Consider the following 23,159-nt stretch of genomic DNA (forward strand, 5'->3'; position numbering starts at 1 on the left):
AATCATGTTTCTGTAATTGGAGATGTCATGATTACTGCTGATTTGATGCTTAGAGATGTATTATTTGTGCCTTGCTTTCAGCATAATTTGATTTCCATTGGTAAATTGGCTTTGGAGTCTTGTATTGAAGTAGTTTTCAAACACAATATTTGCACTTTCTGTTCTAAAAATCAAACCAAGATTCTAGCTATAGGGAAATTATTCAAAGGTTTATACCTTCTTAATCACACAGATGTTTTTAATCCTGATTTAGCTGCTGTCTCTTACTCTTCTTCTCAAATCACTACTACAAATGTAGTTGTTAATCATTCTAATTCTAATAAACACTTCTCTGCTAAACACTCCTCTGCTGAACCATCATTTCCTATTCTTCATGCCAAATTGGGACATCCATCTTTATTTACTATGAAACATCTTCCTCAATGTAATTGTAGTCCTGATAATGACTTCTTTTGTGAGGTTTGTGTGTTAGCTAAGCATCATAAACTCCCCTTTCCAAGAAGTGTCAGTAGAGTTGCACACTTATTTGATCTCATACATCTTGATCTCTGGGTACCATATACAACCAAGTCTCTCACAGGAGCATCTTATTTCCTAACCATCTTAGATGATTATAGTAGATGTACATGGACTTTCATGTTACACAATAAACTACAAGTTTACAGAACTATATCTTCTTTTCTTCTTCAAATTGAAACACAATTCCAAACAAAAATTAAGATTGTTAGGTCTGACAATGGAACTGAATTTATTCAAGAGCAATGCTTAGCCATGTTCATGAATAAAGGGTTTATTCATCAAACTAGTGTTGTTGGGAGGCCTCAACAAAATGGGCGTGTAGAGAGAAAACATAGGCATCTCTTAGAGGTTGCTAGATCTCTCAAATTTCATGCCAATCTTCCTTCCAAATTCTGGGGTGAATGTCTTCTTACAGCCACCTTTCTTATTAACCTCATGCCTTCTTCTGTCATGAATTGGAAAACTCCCTATGAACTTTTTTATCAAAAATCTCCTGACTATTCTTTACTTAAAGTGTTTGGTTGCCTTTGCTATGCCTATAATAATGATAGGAACAAAGACAAATTCACCTCAAGGGCTAAAAAATGTCTTTTCTTAGGATATCCTTTTGCTCAAAAAGGTTACAAGGTTTATGATTTGGAAACTCACAAAACTTTTGTATCCAGAGATGTTGTGTTTAAAGAGAGTATGTTTCCATTTCAAGCTTCTTCTGTTACATCATCTTCTAATATACCTTCTACTACCCATTCTAATACACCTTCTAATACATCTTCTGTTCCTATAATTACTTTTGATAATCCCTTGTATTCACAATCTACTTCTTCTTTGCCTAACTCTCTCACTTCTTCTCATATTAATGTTCATCATGATACACAATCTTCTCCTACCTCTTCTCATAATTCTACTAATGATTCTGTTATCTCACCATCTGTTACTCATGCTGATACTACTGCTGATTATGATATACCTGTTAATCATGTTCCTTTTACATCTTCTTCTTCTCAATCTCCTTCTATATCTTCACCTAACCATCATGTTGTCACTAATTCTCATATTTCTTCTCCTAAACATCTTAGACTTCCATCTACTAGAAATACTAAGCCTCCAGTTAAGTTCAAAGACTTCCTATGTCCTACTCTACCTCTTTCTTCTACTTCTCATTCCTTTGTTGTTCAATCTCATAATAGCAATGTTGTTTATGATCCTACATCATACAAAAAAGCAAGCCAATTTTCTGAATGGAGGTCTGCTATGCAGAAAGAGTTACAAGCTCTTGAAACAAATAATACTTGGGTTCTCACTCAATTACCTGCTGGGAAGAAGGCTATTGGATCTAAATGGGTGTTTAAGACTAAATTTAATCCTGATGGCACAGTTGAACGATTTAAAGCCAGATTAGTGGCTACTGGGTATCATCAGGTTGAAGGGGAAGATTTCACTCATACATTTTCCCCAGTTGCTAAGCTTGCAACTGTTAGAGTGATAATCTCTTTAGCTACTGCCAAACAGTGGCCCTTATGTCAATTAGACATAAACAATGCATTTTTGCATGGTTTCTTAGAAGAAGAGGTATACATGAAACCTCCTCTTGGATATGATAAAGCTAAGACAGGGGAAGTTTGTCATCTCAAGAGGTCCTTGTATGGTTTGAAACAAGCCTCTAGGCAATGGAATAAAGAACTCAGTAAATTCCTTGCTTCTCTTGGTTTTGTTCAATCTAAACAAGACTACTATTCTCTATTTACCAGAGATCTTGATGGGGAATTTATTGTGATTCTTGTATATGTGGATGATATGGTGCTCACTGGTACTTCACAAGCTCAGATTGATGTTATTAAACAAGCTTTGGATGCAGCCTTTACAATCAAAGATTTAGGTGCTCTTAAGTATTTTCTGGGGATTGAAGTGCTTAGAAATTCTCCAGGGACTTTCATGAATCAAAGAAAATACATTCTTGATATTATTCAAGACTTCAAGCTTGATAACACTAGACCTGTTTCCACTCCTCTCCCTAAAGGCTTGAGTTTATCTACTGATGAAGGGGAAATACTGACTTCACCTGACCAATACAGGAAGCTTATTGGTAGATTGTTATATCTCAACATCACCAGACCAGATTTGTCATATGCTACTCAGCACTTAAGTCAGTTTGTTAGTTGTCATAGAAAGCCTCACTTCCAAGTTGCTATTCACATTGTTAAATATTTAACAAACACTCTCAACTTGGGATTGTTTTATTCAGTTACTAGTGATATGCAGCTTTGTGCCTACAGTGATGCAGACTGGAGCACTTGTGCTTTCACAAGTAGATCTCTTAGTGCTTACTGTATCTTTATGGGTCCTCATCTGGTGTCTTGGAAGACTAAAAAGCAGAAGACAGTCAGCAAATCTTCTGCTGAGGCTGAATACAGAAGCATGTCCAGTACAGCTTCTGAAATTGTTTGGATAGAGGGTTTATTGCAAGATTTACATGTTTCCGTTTCATTACCTATTACTTTGCTTTGTGATAATCAAGCTGCTGCACATATTGCTCAGAATTCAGTATTTCACGAGCGCACTAAACACTTGAAGAGGGATTGCCATTATGTCAGAGAGCAGATTGAAGCAGGGTTCCTACAAACAGCTCATGTTTCTACTCATCATCAGTTGGCTGACCTACTCACTAAGGCTCTTTCTGGACCACAGCATCAATATCTTGCTTCCAAGCTTGGACTTGTGGATTTGTCACATGTCCAGCTTGAAGGGGGGATATGAAGAATAACTACTGTAAATACTAGTTAGTTTTACTTCCTAGAGTTAGTTTTCTACTGTAGTAAAGAATAACAAATTCAGTTAGTTGTTGTAACTAACTTTTCTTTGCTGTAAGCTACTATAAGTAGCATCCTTCTCTTCTTTTCCTGATTAAGTCAATACAAACTAAAATAGAGATTTCTTCTCTCTACGTTACTTCTCTTTCCTTACTTCATATCTGTAATAATTCTCAATCCATAAAAGTCATACAACACTAATAATAATGAAAATCAATCGTAAAACAATATAGATATAAAAAAACTAATTTTATTGAACAAATTCATGATGTAAACAACTTGAAAGCAACATGTACGTTGTCTTTCCAAAACATTAACTTCGACAGGGAACATTTCCGATAAAATTTACAACCATAAATCACAATCCAACTGACGGGAAAAATGAATCTCAATGTTGGGTCATAATCACAAAACGGCCGAAGAAATAATTGAAGACATAAAACATGTAAAAGATGTTCCGGAGATTTCCTAGCAATTCATGAATGCACCAATTTTCTACGATCTCAGCAAATATTCAGTGTGGACATAACTCATATCAAAGCTGCGAAGTTAACGTAATGAATATTGTCCAATTTAGAAATTATTGGCATCAAAACGTCACTTTCGAGAAATTAAGGTTTATGCGTTCAGTCTCATATATTGACATTCGCCGAAATGAAGTGAATTAGTTTAGGAGTTAAACTAGTTTTTGTCACCTCCAGGAGAGATCTATAAATAGTAACTATTCTAGGGTTCTAAGTTGCTCACCCGAGAAAGAATTAATTAATAATCCAAAATTGTTCTTGAGAAGAATATTGATCTTTCCACATTAAGTTCTGAAAAATGCACATCTCCTCTGATGATGCTCTAGTGAAGAAGATAATAGAAATGATGCTCGTACGAGCTATCGATAATCCTTGCTCCATTATCTCTCCTTCTGCTTATGATACTGCATGGGTAGCCATGATAGGCTATCCAAAAGATAAATATGAGCAACCAATGTTTAGGCGTTGTTTACAGTGGATTCTGAACAACCAAAACTCTGAAGGGTTTTGGGGAGAGAGAGATTGCAATGGAAATCCTACCATTGATTCTCTTCCTGCAACCTTGGCTTGCATGGTTGCATTAAAGACGTGGAGTTTGGGCCATGAGCACATTGAGAAAGGTTACTTTCACTAACTTGTTTTTTTAAACTCCTTTTTTAATATTAACGGTTAGATATCTAGTAGGTAACACACGACAAAACTACTAGGAGAAGAAATTGTAGCATATAGGCAAAGAGAAAATGAAAACGTCTGTTTTAATGAAATTATAAAATATTAGATGAATTGTCCTATTCACAGTACTTGACTATTAATATCTCCAATAAGCAATAGTAAATTTTATTTAAAAATTTATATTTGGAAAATACATATTTGAGAGTCACCCAACATCTTAGCTGATAAAAAATCATCTTAGCTGATAGTATTTTTATTCTATAATAGTGAAAAAGCAAACTGTTATGAGTATTAAGAATGAAGGAAGTGTCTTACAATTTGTTGGTTAAGATAGTAATCGTCTTTATTAGTTTTCGGTTATGTGGAGGCATATAGGTTTGTAGATTAACACCAAACCACAGGGTATTGACCACCAAAAGTATTGTCATTATTGCTTAAATAGTTAGCATCGAGCTAAAACTTAATTATAGTCACTAGGGTTATCATTTCTTTAATTTGGAAGTAGAACTTTTATTTTTACTTGAAAGACAAAGTAATTAAGTATTCCTTAACTAGCAACACTCCCTTCATTTCGTTTGAAACTAGAAACGTTATACATGGACATTATTCACATATTTCACTTTGACCATTATCTGTGGTCTATACATAAAAAAAGGTCATGTCGAATTTCATTAGATTGTCTCTAAATTCATAACAATTATTAGAAGTGTGAGGGGCGTTTTAATCTCACGTGTCACCTCATATTTATATTGTTGAGATGGCGCCACATAAGTTATGATGTGATTTTCATCTTTCTAATGTCTCAAAAAGTTGTGTAAGAGGTTTTGATCTCCTGAAACTTCTACTCTTAATGTACATGCTCAAACCTAAGAAAGGACAATCTATTGATGAGATGGAGAGTATTTTTTATTACTACTAGCCTTATATGCACATCATGTGTACGAAAGCATATAAAGTTCTGAATAAAAATACAATAGGTAACATTTATTGAAAAGGAGAAGAGAAATGATGAATAATTTCTTGTTTAGGGTGTTTTGTATTTTTAAAAACTAAAAATAAAACTGTAAAGGTGTGTGTAAGTGGGTAACAGACTAATAGATACTTCCTCCGTTTTTTTATAGATGCTACATTTCCCTTAAATGGAAATGTCATAATAGATGCTACATACCATAAATGGATTCCTTTCACCATAAAAATCTTTAAATACTATTAAAAAGTTGGTGGTCCCCCACTTTCTCTTTTAAAATACTCATACTTTTTCCTTAATAAATGTTTTTTTATTCAAAAAGTGGTGGTCCCCTACTTTCTCTCTCTACCTTTCTTAAAAACCCCCCACTTTCTCTATGTAGCAAGAATAAAAACACGGAGGAAGTAGAAAAAAATAAAAGTTGAATTTTGGAAGTTAATGTTTCAGTAAAGTAGCAAGTTTTTATTTTATTATATTATAATTATTTTAAATAAAGTTTAAATATTTTTTTTTTTTGCGGGGGATTGTGTCAATTCCCTCAGTTTTGGTAGCTATTGTATGTTGGTCTTCCAACAATCGCGACAACTATAGTTGTCAGGTAATAATACTGATAATATTCCGTGCAAATAAGTAATATTTGTTAAGTGTAAAGGGCTAAAAAATTACAATTTGAAGATATAATGATATGAAAAAGCTACTGAAATAGTTTTAGTATACAACAAATCAACAATTAATAACTAAACTAGTTTTTCTGATGCAATCAAGCGAACTAATTAATATGATTCTTAATATGAACTGAACTATCTATGCATCTATATTAAAAGGCGTACATAAACAAGAAACTGTGCCATGTGACGCTTTTTCTAGGGAGTTTTAGTTCATGTAATTCATGTACAATAAAAAAATTTAGAAATTGCATAGTATAGAGGTTTGATCCCGAGACCTCAACTACATATACTAAAGTTTTAACCACTAAACTAAGTTGCATTTAATGTTCTAAAAATTTTATATTCATAAATGAAATTTTTTCTTACCCGAGGTATAATCCGAGTCTAATAACTAGTTTTGTTTCAAAAGTAGTTTTCAATAAGTAACCTAAACGAAGCCAAACTGAACATAGTATAACTGCATAAGAGAGTATAATCATCTTCTTTATATCTCTGATTCAGCTTAGAATTCTTTTTCTTAAATTTTTACATGTATGTAATATTTTTGTGTGCACGTGGAGTGTACTTAAGAGCATCATTTTATTTATCTTTGCAGGAATGACATTTATAACTGCAAATTCAATGAAGCTTCTTGAGCGCAAAGACGCACAAAAGAAGTACCCTCGTTGGTTTGCTATAGTTTTTCCAGGAATGGTTGAACTTGCACGACGTACAGGCCTGGATGTCACGTTTGACGACAATGTAGAAGAAGCTGTTGCCCATGTCATTCACCAACGCCAGGATATACTGAAAACGTAAATGATCTTTCTTTCTTTCGAGAATAAAATATGCATAATGTTGTTAATTATGGAGTTCATCTTTTATGCATCGCCTATCGTATATAGTAAGCTTATTAGTTAAGCCTATATATAAATATATATATATATATATATATATATATATATATATATATATGAAAGTCAACTTCCTTTGGAGGTGATTGTTTCTATAATTGGTGGTGCTTGACTCCTGTTATATGAGATGAATTCGTTGTTTGAAAGCCCTATTACCATATACTCCCTCCGTCCTCTATTAGTTTACCCCTTTCTTTGGAGCACATTTGCCGAAATACTAATTTGAGCCTTAGTATCTCTAATTTTCGATAAACAAAATTTACAAAAAGTTGATATTTGGATAATACACATTGAGACGAATCCAACAAGATCTCACATGACTATATTTTTCCTTAAATACAAATCACAAGAGATAGTCAAAGTCATGTATGTGAATAGTGTCAAAAGTCAAAAGGAGTAAACTAATAAAAGACGGAGGGAGTACAAGGTAATAAGAATTACATTTTAAAATTAATTTGGTAATGGGTAGAGAGCGAAGGCTAAAATAAATCACTAATCTATTTTTTTTTTCAAAAGAAAAATAAAACACCAATCTACCTGTATATTAGTTATTTTGACATTTTATAATCTATTTTTTCAATTTGGGACAACTGATTCCAACTCACATGTGAATTATATTATAATTTTTTTTTAAACCTCATTTCAAAATAAATTGTGTCTATAATTAAGTTATGAACATTTCATTTCGAGTTTGGACAAAGTTGTTACAATGCAATACAAAAATCAAGCAAAAATCAATTGCATCATGTCAACTTAGTTACTTTTTTTCCGCCTCGTGCATAATCAAGCCCAGATATTTTATGAATTTCTATAAGGTCTTGGTCGGTTATGGACAAATTTATGTGCGTGAAGTGACATATATATATGTATGTAATGTGGCCTATACCGGTCTTCACCATTTTGATTTTAGAATCTGTACTATCATTATTAACGTTTCTTTGAACGTTAATATCTCTTATTGGGTGTATAATACATCTCATTTATAGCTCCTAACTAATACATCTGTATTACATGAGAAATTGAACGAGCAATTTACTATTGATATATAATGATAGATGATATTTTTCATTTAATCAGGGAAGAATTGGTGGAGAAGTATCGTTATCCTCCATTGCTATCATGTTTGGAAGCACTGCCTCCCAATCTAATGGTTAATAATGAAGCTACACTCAGTAATTTGAGTGGTAATGGTTCCTTGTTCCGGTCACCCTCAGCCACTGCTGCCGCATTTATGGCCACCCGAAACAATAAAATGTTGGCCTACCTGTGTTCTCTCGTGCGGAGTGGTAATGGCGGAGGTACATAAATTACACTAATACAACAAAAAAGACAGGCTGGTGTACTTGGATTATAGTTTTATAGTAGTTCTCATATCATTTCATAGTACTATTCTTTTTTTTTTTGTTGGGAAAGATAATTAGTTTGAATATCAATCCCTATTATGATACTACTTCTTCTGTCTTTTTTTATTTGCTACAAGCACTTTTTTACAAAGACCAAGGAGGGAGTGGGGACCATTGACATAAATGGAATTAACAAAAAAATAAATAGGTAAATTGTGGAACCTATGTATTATATATGGAAACATTTACAAAATCAAGAAGGGAGTGATGACAAATTTGTAAATAAAGTGTGGGACCTATGTACTATATATGGAAATATTTGCAAATGTAGCAAATAAATTGAAACACTCCTAAATGGCAAAATGTAGCAAATAAAAAAAGACGAAGGGAGTAGTATGCAAGGCACATTAATTCAGAAGCTAGTTACAAGGCGAAATAGCCCAGAAGTAAATGTCTAACATATTATTGAGATAATAAGGATTCGAACCCTGGACAATGCCCTCTAATTTAGAGTGGTACTCCACTGAGCTATCACCTCTCCCTTCATTTCATAGTAGTATAACAAAGGTGATTTAATATTTCAAACAAGACCGAATACCCTTTGGTCATCATCTATCCTTATACTTTCTCTTTCTCTTTTTTACTTGCTACGATTTACATTTTAGTTTGGCACAAGATTTTAGAAAACGCATGTACGGATATTGGAGTTCACAATTATTATAGCAGATACGGAAAAAAGAAAAGGCAAAGTAAGTAAGAATAGATAGGTAAATGACAAACGAAGGGTAAAATAGGTAGAAATAATAAAGGGATCACATGCAAAAAAAAAGCATATAACATGTAATTTGAGACATTATTTAAGTAAAATATAGCAAATGAAAAAGTTTGAGGAGGTAATACAAAGAGTTGTTACTATTGGTCGTAAAATTAATTTTTTGATCACATACACATCTAGTATTGAGAAAAAGAATCAGTGTCAAGTGCATTATTCTTAATTTGATATCAATGTGTAATCTTATAATATCAATATTTCAAATATCGTCTTCTATATATTTTTCTTGGTATTTGACAATTTGGTGCTACAATAAATATACAGAATATTAAGAAATAAATGGAATGTATTTAATGTGTATCTATATTATTATGCCATCTCTAGAATTGTGAACAGAAGTCACCCTAATAATTATGACATATAAATTGTTTTGCTCAGCCGTTCCTCCAATGTATCCCATCGATCAGAACTACATGAACATGCATATGGTCAATCAACTGCAAAGACTGGGGATGTCAAAGCATCTCCCTAATCAGGTTATTAGTGAAATATTAGAACACATCCACAGGTAATTCATACTTTTATTTAGTTAGTCCTTATTGATTCCTTATTACTCCCTCCGTTTCATATTAATCTACACACTTTGACATTTTACACTATTCACAAATTGCACTTTAACTCTCGTTTGTGATTTATACGTGAATACAAACATAGTCATGTGGGATCTTGTTAGATTTATATTAGTATGTATTTTATTAATATGTACTTTTTATAATTTTTACAAATACAAAACTAAAGATATATGTCCTCAAAGTTTTACATTGGCATGTGTGAAAAGTGTAAGTGTGTAGATTAAAATGAAACGGAGGGAGTATATGAGAACAACTTTTGATGTTGAAGAATGAATTAGATTATCGGGAATACTGGTTGACAAATACTCCCTCTATTTTTTTATCATTCACACTTTTTTTTACGCGTCTCCCAATGTACCTCTTTCAACTTAAATATTTTTCATCATATATTAATAAAAATTATAACGATTGAATATTAATAATGTATTAATTAAGACGAATCAAACAAGACCCCACATGACTATATATTTACTTATAAATTGAAAAAAATTGAGAAGATTCTCTCTAAGTATGAATAATGTCAAAATTCTAAGTGAAAAAAAAAAAAAAAAACAGAGGGAGTACTTTTTAAATGACAAAGTCTTATGGTTAGTATCATAATCAAAAATCTGGAATCAAACTACGTCTACCTCACTTTTCTTTGTTGCTCATTATACAAAAATTAATGTTACATTATCTCAACTAAGACTTACCATTATCTGTCAGGGAATATAATGTAGAAGATCCATCACAAACATGCAACTTAATACCAGAAATTATTTACAAGAGCTCCTTAGCTTTTCAACTTCTTCGGCTACAAGGATATAAAGTTTCTCCAAGTAAGCTTCCTCTTTTTTGAGTAAATCTTGCATACACGTTTAGCCTAACATAGTCACATTTTAAGTCAAAATGGATCATTTTTACTCAAAGGCTAACTTTTTAGCTCAATAAAGTTAATTTTTGTGAGCCATTATGACAAAAAGATATCACTGCACTGTTGTCTTACATAATTTATTGTGCGTCTATCTAATTCTAGGATTTGTACTTTTTTTTCAGTTCCAATGGTTAATGTATGAATTTTTTCCTTGGATAATGTAAAAGTGGATCTTAATTCCAAAATATGCCTAAAAAAATAAAAATTCCTTACGTACCGTCCACGTAGGACGGCACGTGATAATTTTTTTTTTTTTCTAACTTATGTAAAACCGCTACTTGAAGTAGCGGTTTACAAGTGCCGAGAATTTTTTTTTTTTTTCAACTTAAGTAAAACCGCTACTTGAAGTAGCGGTTCAAAAAAAAAAAAAAAAAAATTAATTTTTTATTTTTTATAATGTTGTGTAAACCGCTACTTCAAGTAGCGGTTCATTAATCAAGTTGAGTTTGATATGTGCTTATTTTGCCCAAGTAAACCGCTACTCAGAGTAGCGGTTTATATTTATAAACCGCTACTTTGAGTAGCGGTTAATACACATAAACCGCTACTCAGAGTAGCGGTTTATAAATAAAAAAAACCACTACTCTGAGTAGCGGGTTACCTGGGATAAAATATAAAAAAAACAGTTTCTCGCGTGCCGTCCTACGTGGACGGTACGCAAGGAATTTTTATTTTTTTAGGCATATTTTGGGAATTAAAACCCACTTTTACATTATTCAAGGAAAAAATTCGTTAATGTATGGATTAATTTTTTTTTTTGAGGAAAAATGTATGGATTTTACATGCTAACAATTTGAGGAACGAAATGTACAGGGAGCTTTTGTTGGTTTCTTAGTGATGAATATGCTCTTAAACATATTGAAGAAAACTATGAGAAGTTTGCAAGCACGCTTTACAATCTTTATGGAGCGACAAATCTTATGTTCAAATCAGAGGTAGAGCTGCAAAAATTGCGATCATTTACAAGAACATTGCTTGCAAAATCAACTCTGAGTCAAGATATAGATGAAGATTGTATAATGTTGTCGCCACATCTTCAAGAGAAGGTAATCTAATTTGCTTTTGATTATATACCAAAGCAGCAACGTCCTGTTAATTCCATGAATACCAATACGCTTAAAGCTATGTTTGACAACACTGACTAAAATGGAGTTGAAACTAATAATGTGGCTGAAACTGATTAGGTAGCAACTGAAACTGTTAAGGTGTTGAAACTGATAAGCTAGCTAATTGCATAACCTGTTTCGTAAAATTATTTATGACTGTAGCTGAAATATCATTTTAAACTTTAAAAAATAAAAAGAACTTTTTTTTAGGCTTAAAAAGATAAAAAGAAAATAAAAAAATTTCAACACCTGATCTCAAACGCTATATTTTACTCGAACTCAATTTCAGTCAAATTTTGGACTTAAATATTATTTAAGTTCCTCTGCTAAACACCACTAATTATATAAGGTGACTTAAAATTATAGCACCTTATCATTTAAGTCACCTGAACTGCTTCCCCAAACAGAGTCTAATTGGTAATTGTTTTAGGTGATACCATGGAAGTTCAAAATAACTTGGAATCGAATTTCATTTATATTATTGCTTTTTGTGGCTGCTTATGCTTATGAATCGAAAAAAAAACTTCGAGTTGAATCGAATTTTGTACTCAAATGATCACTAGTTGAGAAGTTTCATGTTAAATAAGACTGTATTAGGATGTGTCTTTATTGATTTGCTACCTTTCATTTTTCTTTTTTGTGTAGATTAAGTATGAACTTGCTATTCCTTGGCTGGCCAGAATGGATCATTTGGAGCACCGAAATCAGATTGAAGCTGCAACCAAAGAGAGCCCTCTTTGGTTAGGAAAATGCTCATACTTTAGGTATCAGCTAAGACAACCATATTATGTTTCTAATCGAAGTAGTTAATTTTATTACAAAAAACTTTAACATAAGAGTTTCTCAATGAACAGAATCTCATGTCTAGATGATGAGGATTTGATTCAACTTGCAAAAGAAAACTATGAGCTTCGACAAAAGGTTTACGAGAAAGAATTGGAGGAGCTCACAAGGTAATAATTTAGAGTCTCCTATTATGATAAATCTTCTGTTAATGTTACTCTCTCACGTCACCCAAAAGTATAAGAAAAGAAGGTTTTGAAAGAAAAAGAAACGAGAAGTGGACATCCTTCTATTAGTTGATTTTTATCCCAGATTTAACACCAAATCAGCACTAATATTGTAAGATGAATAATATCTAGTTTTTGAATGGGGTGAATTTGTAATTTGGCGCTTGGAGTAACCCAACACATTCAGGGGTTTGCTCCCCATTTTTCTATGTTTGAGCCTTTTTTTAGCTAATTATACTTAGGCTAATTCGAAAGTACCATATAAACCTTCTAATTAATTACCGTCTCTATAATTTGTTTTATGTACTCTCTCGCCTTAAATATAATGAAAACGGTTTCTTATCTGCCTCTAAACGTAGGGACAACATCGTTATGAAACCACACTAAATCCTTGTATCGATTCTCTTTTAATTCTTTGTTACTTTATTGCTCTCATTATAGCAAACTGGTATCAGAATACCAAATAATATATTGCATTAACCCTTGTCCTTTTTCATTTAGGTGGGCTAAGATATGTGGTCTTATGGACATGGGGTTTGCTCGAGAGAAAACTACATATTGCTACTTTGCCATTGCAGCCTCAACAACATCGATTCCTTGTGACTCTGATGTTCGATTAATTGTCGCGAAAAGTGCTGTGCTTATAACCATTTTCGATGACTATTTTGACATGGAGGGCTCACTTGATGAACTAAAAATGCTTGCAGAAGCCGTACAAAGGTATACATTGCCATAGATATATTGGGTTGGTAAATGACACTCTAGATTTTTCTAGTAACGCCCTAAATACATATACTATTCAGATTTTCTCCCCTTTTTCATTTACTTTCCCTATCCATCTTCCACATCACCATAGGGCACCGGTGCCAACACACCACCACCGCCGCACCACCCCTGCCACACTGCTACTGTCGTGGCACCACCACTGACACACCACCACCGTCGTACTCCCACCGCATTATTACCTACACCCTTCTTTTGTCTTCTGTTTTCTTCATTTACAGTAAAAAGACTTAAAAAAAAGGAAGGCGTCTACCATGGACGCCCCACCACTGGTGGAGGCGTCCATGGAAGGCGCTCCAGGATATGGTGAGGCGCCTTTCATGGACGCCTCCCTTTTCTTAAAAAAATTCAGAAAAAAAGAGGCGTCCACCATTTTTGTTTTGAAAAAACAGTCTCCTTATCTGTGGCTTGTTTTATTTGGATTCGAGTCTCATGATTGTGTTCAGGGGAATAGGAAGATTTTGTTTGGTTTGAATGTAGAGTTTTTGAAATTGGAGAAGAAGATGGTGGTGGTGGTGTGGCGGGTAGGGGTAAAAGTTTTGTGTACGGTTTGGATTAGAGCGTAATCCAATCCAATCCGAACAAAATTTGGATTTTAATTTTCCAATCCGAATGCGAACCAATTAGAGTTTGAATATGATCCAATCCAATCCGAATTTTCATATTCTAGATTGGATCCGAACCGAAAATCCGATTTTTTAAAACTCTAGTTTTTCGATAAAGTAAATTAAGCACAACAGAAGTCTAGTAGATTTAGGAAATGAGGAATTAATTAAATATTGTTAGGGTTTTAGGGAATTAGAAGGGTTGAAGTGATACGCCTATTAGGGTATGGACTAGGCTTTTCTAAAAAAAAATCAGTTAAGTACTTAAGCCCAATCTAGATACATAATACAAGGCATATTGCTATTCGGTTATATTGGATTTTTGGATCCTATTACTCTCAATCCAATCGGATCCGAAAATCCAATTTTTGAAAATATCTCAACCCGAATCCAATCCAACATAGTTCGAATCCGATTCAAATTACTAATTTGGATTTGATTGAATTTTGGATTTTATCCGAATAACTTTCATCCCTAGTGGCGGGGAAGTGAGTTTTTGAAATTGGAGAAGAAGATGGTGGTGGTGGTGGTGTGGCGGGGAGTGAGTTTTTGAAATTGGAGGGGGATGAGGGGTTAGGGAAAAGAGTCAAGGGGAGGAAAGAGACAATAAATGCAATTATGCAAGTATACAAATACAATATAAAAATACTGTATTTGGAGCATTACTAGTAAATTCTAGGATGTCATTTAGCAAAGCCCTATATATATTTTATTTTATTTTATTTTTTTTTAGCCAGAAAGAAAGAAACTAGGGAGGAACCCAATTAACAGGCCACCCTAAAGCATCCTTACGGATGATTTTGGAAAAAGCAATATCAGGAGATTCAAACCAATAACAGAGATTAGTAGTGGAGTGGCCATAATGTGCCATCCAGTCGGCAGCAAAATTAGATTCTCTAAAAACATGCTGAATATTAAATTATCAAATTTTCTCAAATCTTCCGCTGCATCATTAATAGAGCATTAATAGACCAGGAATTTTCCAGATTCTTTTGATAGCTTGAATAACCGAGAGATTATCACCCTCAATTGTAATATTATTAGCCCCCAGATAGAGAGCTCCCCTTATACCTTCTCTTAGACCCCAGGCCTCGGCAACTAAAATAGAATTATTATCTGCTATGGCGTTAGCACCACTAAGCAAAAGATTCCCACGAATCTCTAATAACAAAGCCATAAGCTGTACTTCCATTCAGTAACTTGGAACCATCAAAATTAAGTTTAACAAAATCAAGAGGAGGGGGGACCAAATAATATTAGGCCTAGGCTTTTTAGCTGCTTTAACAACTGTGACTATAATCTAAATTGGAACAATTAAACAAGGAACAATCTAGATTATGCATATAAGCTTTAATCATTGCCCCTAGTTTGGCTGGAGAAAAGCTTTCCTGACGAAAAGTGATACTATTTCTAGCATACCAAATGAACCACCACACAATAGCATAGAAATTGAGGTTCTTAAGACTCAAACAAGACTTAAGATTGCACAAATACTCAATAAAAGAAAGATCACTATTATCAATAGGAAGGGGAGAAAAAAACCCATTGACATTAACTATTTCTAAAACATCATGTACAAAAGGACAATCAAGAAATAAGTGATGGTCATCTTCTGAGTGGTAGTTACAAAAAACACACTCTAAAGGAAGAAAAATATGACTCATTTCTAACCTCTTTTTAGTGGAGAGACCATTCTGACAAATTTTCCACAGAAAGAATTTAATCTTGGGGGAATGGAAAACCCCAAATCCAAGCAAAGCTAACCTGATTGGGCGGATCTAAGCCATACCCTTGAAGCAGAGAACACCCGACTTAACCGAATATTCTCCATCTGCAGTAAGCCCCAAAAAATCCTATCTGCCACTTTATTATAAGGGATAAAGATTTTTAAAATATCTTCCACTACATTAAACGGAACATAGTTTAAGAGAAGTTCTTTATTCCATTGAGCAGCATCTGTAATGAAAAAATTAACCATCAAATCCTCTGACCCAATTATAGGGGAGTACTTCTTTATAATAGGGTAATTAAACACCCAATTGTCATTCCAAAAGAGATAGACTCCCCATTCCCCATCATCCATCTAAAACCTTGCTGAAAAGGCGTACGAAGCGACATTAGTTTACGCCATTGCCAAGATACATTAGCTTTAGTTTTATAAGTGAATAAGGTGTCTTGTTTTAAGTATTTCTGCTTAACGAGTTTGACCCATAAATTGTTAGGCATCCTAAGTATTTTCCAAAGAAGTTTAAACTGAAGAGCTAAGTTATTAACTTTAGCTTTTCTCAACCCCAATCCTCCAAATTTTTTTGGTGTACAAATCTTATCCCAACCTATCAAGTTAGGAGCTTTAGAGTTCTGATCTTTATTCCAAAGAAAATTCCTATATTTTTATCTAGAAGAGAGGATAGAAGGAGGGAGAACAAAACTTTGCATTTGAAAGCTAGCTTTAGAAGCCAGATTTGACTGGATTAAAATAGCTCTACCTGCTTGAGAGAAGAGAATTGGCTCTCCACTTGGTAAGCTGAGAGGAGAGTTTTTCTTGAATAGAACTAAAAGTTGCATTTGTAACCTTGCTACTAATGATTGGGCAACCCAAATAGTTACCTAGTGATAGTGAATCATCCATCTGGAGAATATTCTGAAAAACACTTAATAGTTCTACTGGGGTATTGGTAGTACATTGGAAGCAGACTTATGAAAATTGACAAGTTGGCCTGACATTGAGCAATACTTGTTAAGAATATTTTATAGCATGACAACTTTCTACTTTAGCTTTTGCAAAAATCATTGTATCATCCGCAAAAGTTAAAAAAGGAATGTTAATTCTAGAATGACCAAGAGTGACCCCTATCAAGCGAGAATCTATAGTACTAGCTTGAAACAATTGACGAGCTAAAATTTCTGCACATAGAATAAAAATATACGGGAAAGAGGATCTCCTTGACGAATACCTCTAGAGGGAAGAACATATCTCCAGGAATACCATTTACCAGAACGGAAAATGACACAGTTGTAATGCATTGATGGAGCCAATTAATCCATTTCTCACAAAACCCAATTTTTTAAATGTTGCAAGATAAAGCTCCATTCTAGTCTATCATAAGCTTTTTCCATATCTAATTTAATAGCTAACCACCCTTCTCTTCCTTTTTTATTCTTAAAAGAATGGAACACTTCATGAGCTAATAAAATATTATCTTGAATTTGTCTTCAGGGACAAAAGCTCTTGTAAAGGATGAATAATCCGACCCAACACGACTTTCAATCTATTAGCCATAATTTTTGAAATAATTTATAAATAGTTGAGCAAAGACTTATAGGTCGAAAATGATTTGGGTTAGATGGAGCTTCTATTTTAGGAATAGAGTTATAAAAGTATGATTAATTTCTTTTAAGTTTTCCTGAGTGAAAAAAAGCTTTAATAGCCCTATACACTGAGTTTCCCACAAGAGTCCAATACTTTTGATAGAAGAAAGGAGTAAAACCATCTGGACCCGGAGATTTATCCGGTGCTAGATCAAATAGAGCAGATTTAACTTATCTATCGATATATCAGCGCATAGGTCTATGTTATCATTTTCAGAAATTATACATTCTAATAAAGATAGATCGGAGTTATAATCAAAATAACAATCCATATTCTTAGAAAACTCTTTTTAAACGCATTAGTAAAACATTCTTCTACTAATTTTGGTTGAGTAACTAAACGGTCTGACGGATCTTTAATAGAAGTAATTAAATTACGATTTCGTCTAATCGAGGCACATGCATGATAATACTTTGTGTTTGCATCCCCAAATTTTAAATTATTAGACTTAGCCTTGATTTTCCAATAGGAGTCTTGAAAATCTAACAATTTTGTTTGCTTAGCTAAAAGCAAGTTTTGCTGTCTAATAAGTGAGGGCAATCATTTTGTTCAATAAGTTGATTTTGAATTCTACCCAATTTCCTTCAACACTACTTAGTTGTCTAGATATATTGCCAAATCTGGTAGTGACCCAAGTTTTAGCTTTCTCCTTTAAAAGTTTGCACTTTTTTGTTAAGCAATACATATTCGAACCTTGAAACCTTTGACACCAAGTTTTCTTGATTAAAACATCAAAATCCTTTCGAGTTGTCCATACTTTATCAAATTTAAAAGGAGGAGCTTTTAGATTACTATGGGTTTGATTTCCAAGGATAAGGACAGTGATCTGAAGAAGAAAAAAGATGATGAATAATTTTTGCATTTGGGAAAGCATTTAACCAACTTATACTCGCAACCCCCTTATCTAACCTTTCCAAAATATTATTTGGACCACTTCTTGATTTCGCCAAGTATACGGGTTCCCTTCAAAGGGAGTTCTATGCAGTCGATAGCAGAGTAAAAATAATTCATAATAGCTAATCTGGAAAATCTAAATTCAGCCCCACCTAGTTTATCTAAATGAGAACTTAGCTCATTGAAATCCCCTACTATAATGAAAGGGCTTTCGAGCCGTCTAATAAAGTCAATTAGTTCATCCCAAAATTCATACTTCAAATTATAATTGGGAGGAGCATAGATGAAAATAGCAATAAAGCTAAAATTAATGGCTAATAGCTCAATTTTACAAGCCCAAAAACGAGAAGATTTACTAATGGATGATAAAACAAACGGATTACAATTATCATTCTTCCACATGATCCACATACCCCCTGCTAATCCCATTGACGGAAGGAAGTCAAAATGAGTGAAGCCACAGTACCTAACACATCCCTCAGAAGGAGGAGTTGGCACTTTAGTCTCACATAGCATCATGATTTTAACTTTCTTGGATTTACAAAAAACTTTTACTTCTTCCATAGCTAAATGCCTCCTCGAACCTCTTATATTCCAACTACTTATAATCATAAAACATATACTTTTGAAAGGCAAGACTTACCTAAGTCTTGCCCCTCGACAAACCTCATAACCATTATTTTCTCCGCACAAACACTACATGAGCAAAAATTCAGATTAGCAAGATCTCTGGCATTGAAAACCAATGTCAATGCAGTGACCGAAACTGGATGAGCACTATTAGAAAAAAGATTTGATTTTGCTAATTTCATGTACGAGACAACAACTTTAAAGCCCAAAGATGGAAAAAAACCAACTAATTCAATCTCCCATTAGCAATAGAGATTGACATTAAAAAGGAGACTATCTTTGCAAGCATTACTGAAAATTGAAATATTAGGCCATACGAGAAGATGCTAAAGACTAAATCAGGCCAACAATTCTTATCAATTAGAATTCTAATCCCCAAATAGGAATGACAGAGCCTAAAATAAAGATTTCGTAAAGCAAACTTGCCCAACTTCATAAACATCCACAAAAACTTCTGAGAGAGAGAGCAATAATAATAATTAGACAACTGAAAAACATATAATGCCACTTTAATAACAAGAAGCACTTGCTCAATGACATTTTTCTTGACAGAGATTTGGCATAAGCAATAACCACAACCTTCTAAATCAAAGGAAAAGAAGAACAATCTTCGCCATCCCAATAGCCCAAATAGGTACTACCACCCTTAAAAGAACGAGTTCTGGATAGAAATTGACAAATAAAATTACAACCAATGTTGCACCAACCCTTCAGATTACGGATAATCAACATATAGAGAAATTCTATAATAACAACCAATAGGCAGAACAGAGATATGGCCTTGAAATTAACAAACTTACTGAAGATGGAAATCTGCCACATAATATTATGAGCCAGTGAGTGATTATCTATATCAAACAAGCTAAGATTAAGTAACCACAGTTCTGTCAGGTTCATAACTAGATGAAAGGCTATCCTATATATTTTTTTAAACAAACGTAAGTTCGTACACAAGCTTCTAATTTTGAGATATCTGACATTAACAAACATCCTTAAGATCTTAAATGATAGCATTACATATTGAATGACAAACAATCTATATACTTTCATCGAAACATGACTAATAGCTTGCAAAAAAACATTGCATTTTTCTTTACTAGCTTTCTGATGAACAAAATAGTCAAGGCCCTCTTTTGGCACACGATAACAAAACCAATTTTCTCCATTCCAATAGCTTCTAGGGCCTAGAATGGAGTGAAAAAATCCAATCCAATAGCTTCGGTAGCCTAAATCGGAGTTTTTAGAAAATAACAAGTTCTTACAATGCAGACATAATGAATTTCTGCATATTTTTCCTAACAATTGATAAGTCTTCAACAAGTTCCTAATGTTATTGAATAACATAACTATAGCATCAAATAAATAATAACTTATACTAGAAAGTAATAGGAATAAATAGAGCCATACCATAGCAACTAATTCAAGCTTCCATTGTAAGATAACAATGGAGACAAGTAACTGCAACTTCCCACTCACTTTGACCCCAAAAAAGGGAAGTTTGGGTGCTGAAAGAACAACGAAGTCACAATACAGTGACTTCCAACTCACCAAAACCCCGAAATCCTTTGAGAAAAAAACACCATCACCCACACGAGCACCATTGATGAGCAGCAACAACAAAGCAGAAAAGGACCAAAACCAGGCAACCACCGCAGCGAAACCCGAAGCCCTTAAAACCCTAGCTAAGAAACCCACTTTAAACTTGAAGGGAAGAAAAAAGAATTCTTTAATATCATCAACTACATGAAGCGAAATCTGAACTGAAGAAGAAGATGAAATTATTTGGCGAATTTCAGAGAGAGAACAATTCTTTCTCTTAGAACTCAAACTTTTCTTTTGAGAGTTGATACCCCCAAATTGAGGAAATTTTCTGGTATAATTTATGGGAATTTTGGATAAATGGATGCCATTGCATCCTACAAATACTAGTATAATGGAGATGATGATGATTAAACTTAGTAAAGAATTCGCAAATTGGGTGACTAGGAATTTCTTGAAATCGATTTGGGGAAAATGCAAGGGGCTAGGTTTTCTATTTTTTCTGGTTTTCGAAGACTTTAGTCTAGAGCCTCTCTCTCTAACTTTCTCTCTCATGACACCTGTTTTTTCTTTTTCGTACTTAATCATATTATATTAGCAAAGCCCTATATATATGTTAGAAAAATTGAGATTTTTTGTGTTCATATTTGTACCGCCTTCGTGGCTCATATGGATAAAAAAAAAAAAATATTTGCTAATGTTTTTTTTTTCCTACCATGTAGTTGGAATAACAAAGGCTTGAAGAATCCTAGCAAGATCCTTTTCGATGCACTGGATAATTTTGTGAGGGAGATCGCGCAAAAGTACTTTGATCAAAATGGAATCGACATAACTCAATATATTCGGAATATAGTAAGATCTTTTGTACCACATTTTAGTGCACAATTCATTTTTATTGAATGATATTAGTAAAGAATGTCCAAAACAAGTTATATCTACATGATTTATAGAAAGTGAGATCGAGAGTTTAGATTAATATATTTGCTATAGGTACCGATGATTCCATGAAAGCATATGCAAATGACACATCTATTCCTTTTTGCATGTTTTATCTTTGAAGTGGAAGGAAGTGATTGCTTCGTGGCTAACGGAAGCAAGATGGAGCAAAACAGGGGAAATTCCTTCAATTGCTTCTTACATGGAAACTGGATCGATATCGATAGCTGCACATTTAATCGTTCTTCAAGCTTCATGCTTTCTAACACCGAGCTTACCTCCTCACAAACTTAATCCTTCTAATTATGAAGATATCACTCAACTTCTCATGATTTCTTGTCGTTTATTGAATGACCTACAAAGCTATGAGGTAAAGCTTTCCATGATTAAATTTTTGGTAAAATTTTGTTGAATGCTCTTGTTAGGTATTGGCAAGAATGGCAACATGCATTCTAAGTTCAAATATATATTAGAAAAGGGATGACATGGGTGGGAAAATAAGATAAAGTAGCTAGATAGGACATGCTATCAAAAATGAAACATAAATAATACATATTACCAAGAATAGAAAAAGTAAAATTATGTAGTTCGAAAACAAACGGACTAAAAAGGAAAATGTGTAGATTAAAAAGAAATATAAAGATCACTATTTAATCTCTAATGCATAGTTAATTACCAGAAAAGAAGTAATATACAATTTCCAATCCATGTTTTTGTCCATGATGTCTTTGATAAATTATTTGGTCTAGTTAATTGTGATATTTTAAATTTTGCATAACCTTGAAAACTGCAAAGTGAAACTATGCATTAATACTAATATCTAATTAGTACTTTATACATGTTGATAAACTTCTTGGGCCTGATATATGCCTACATCAAAAGGAGAGTTTGACCATAATAAAGTTGGCAAGATTTCATTTTTAAAACCAATTGGTAATAGCTCGAGCAACACACCACTATATATATGATTATTCTGTCTCTTGTACAACTAGTTCCAACTCACATTAAGTTATACCCTTTACATGATTTGATGACTTATTTTGCAGAAAGAGGTTAAGGATGGCAAGATCAACTCAATATATCTGTACATGAGAGAAAATCCATCTGCTAAAATAGAAGATGCAATCGGTTACGTCGAAAATTTACTTCAAGAAACCAAGATGAAGCTACTTGAGCATGCATTGATGGATGACTATGATGCTGAATTACCGAAGCCCTGCAAAATGCTCCATCTAACCGCACTGAAAGTGTTCCAAATGTTCTTTAACTCGGGAAACCATTTCGACTCGAAGGATTCGCTACTTGATGACATCAACAAGGCTATATTTCTTCCATTAGAACCTCTTAAGTCCCCATCACCGAACTCTCACCCAAAGAAAATTCTTAAAGTGAACAATTTACTTGACAAAATTAGCATGAAATACCATTGGAGGAGGCTACAGTTAAGGATCCATTGTGTACCTTTTGTCACCGGATCATTAGGAGGTCTTCAAGTTCAGATGAAAGTTTCACCAAATTTGAAATCATTAGCAAACTGAGCATATTGTTGTATGTATTTTTTTTATACCACAATATA

The 23,159-nt window shown here is 33.5% G+C and overlaps 1 protein-coding gene across 1 annotated transcript; it reads left to right on the forward strand.

Annotated features, from left to right (window-relative positions):
• The first annotated feature begins 4,079 nt into the window (after positions 1-4,079).
• On the forward strand, positions 4,080-23,121 carry LOC104900852 (S-linalool synthase). The gene is made up of 12 exons (XM_057391395.1): positions 4,080-4,470; positions 6,753-6,951; positions 8,128-8,348; positions 9,604-9,733; positions 10,503-10,615; positions 11,524-11,756; positions 12,462-12,580; positions 12,671-12,769; positions 13,328-13,546; positions 21,370-21,499; positions 21,708-21,953; positions 22,630-23,121. The coding sequence occupies exons 1-12, from the start codon at positions 4,149-4,151 to the stop codon at positions 23,119-23,121; spliced, it is 2,523 nt and encodes an 840-aa protein (XP_057247378.1). The 5' UTR covers positions 4,080-4,148.
• Positions 23,122-23,159: the final 38 nt, after the last annotated feature.

This window comes from Beta vulgaris, chromosome 8 (genome assembly GCF_026745355.1).
Source record: "Beta vulgaris subsp. vulgaris cultivar EL10 chromosome 8, EL10.2, whole genome shotgun sequence".
NCBI lineage: Eukaryota > Viridiplantae > Streptophyta > Magnoliopsida > Caryophyllales > Amaranthaceae > Beta > Beta vulgaris.

What these genes read in the sequence shown, in the direction of transcription:
- LOC104900852 (XM_057391395.1), top strand. Translation starts at nt 4,149, where the DNA reads ATGCACATCTCCTCTGATGATGCTCTAGTGAAGAAGATAATAGAAATG. An exon ending in GCGGAGTGGTAATGGCGGAG is followed by an intron (nt 8,349 to 9,603) that starts GTACATAAATTA and finishes TGTTTTGCTCAG; the next exon opens with CCGTTCCTCCAATGTATCCC. An exon ending in ATGACCTACAAAGCTATGAG is followed by an intron (nt 21,954 to 22,629) that starts GTAAAGCTTTCC and finishes CTTATTTTGCAG; the next exon opens with AAAGAGGTTAAGGATGGCAA.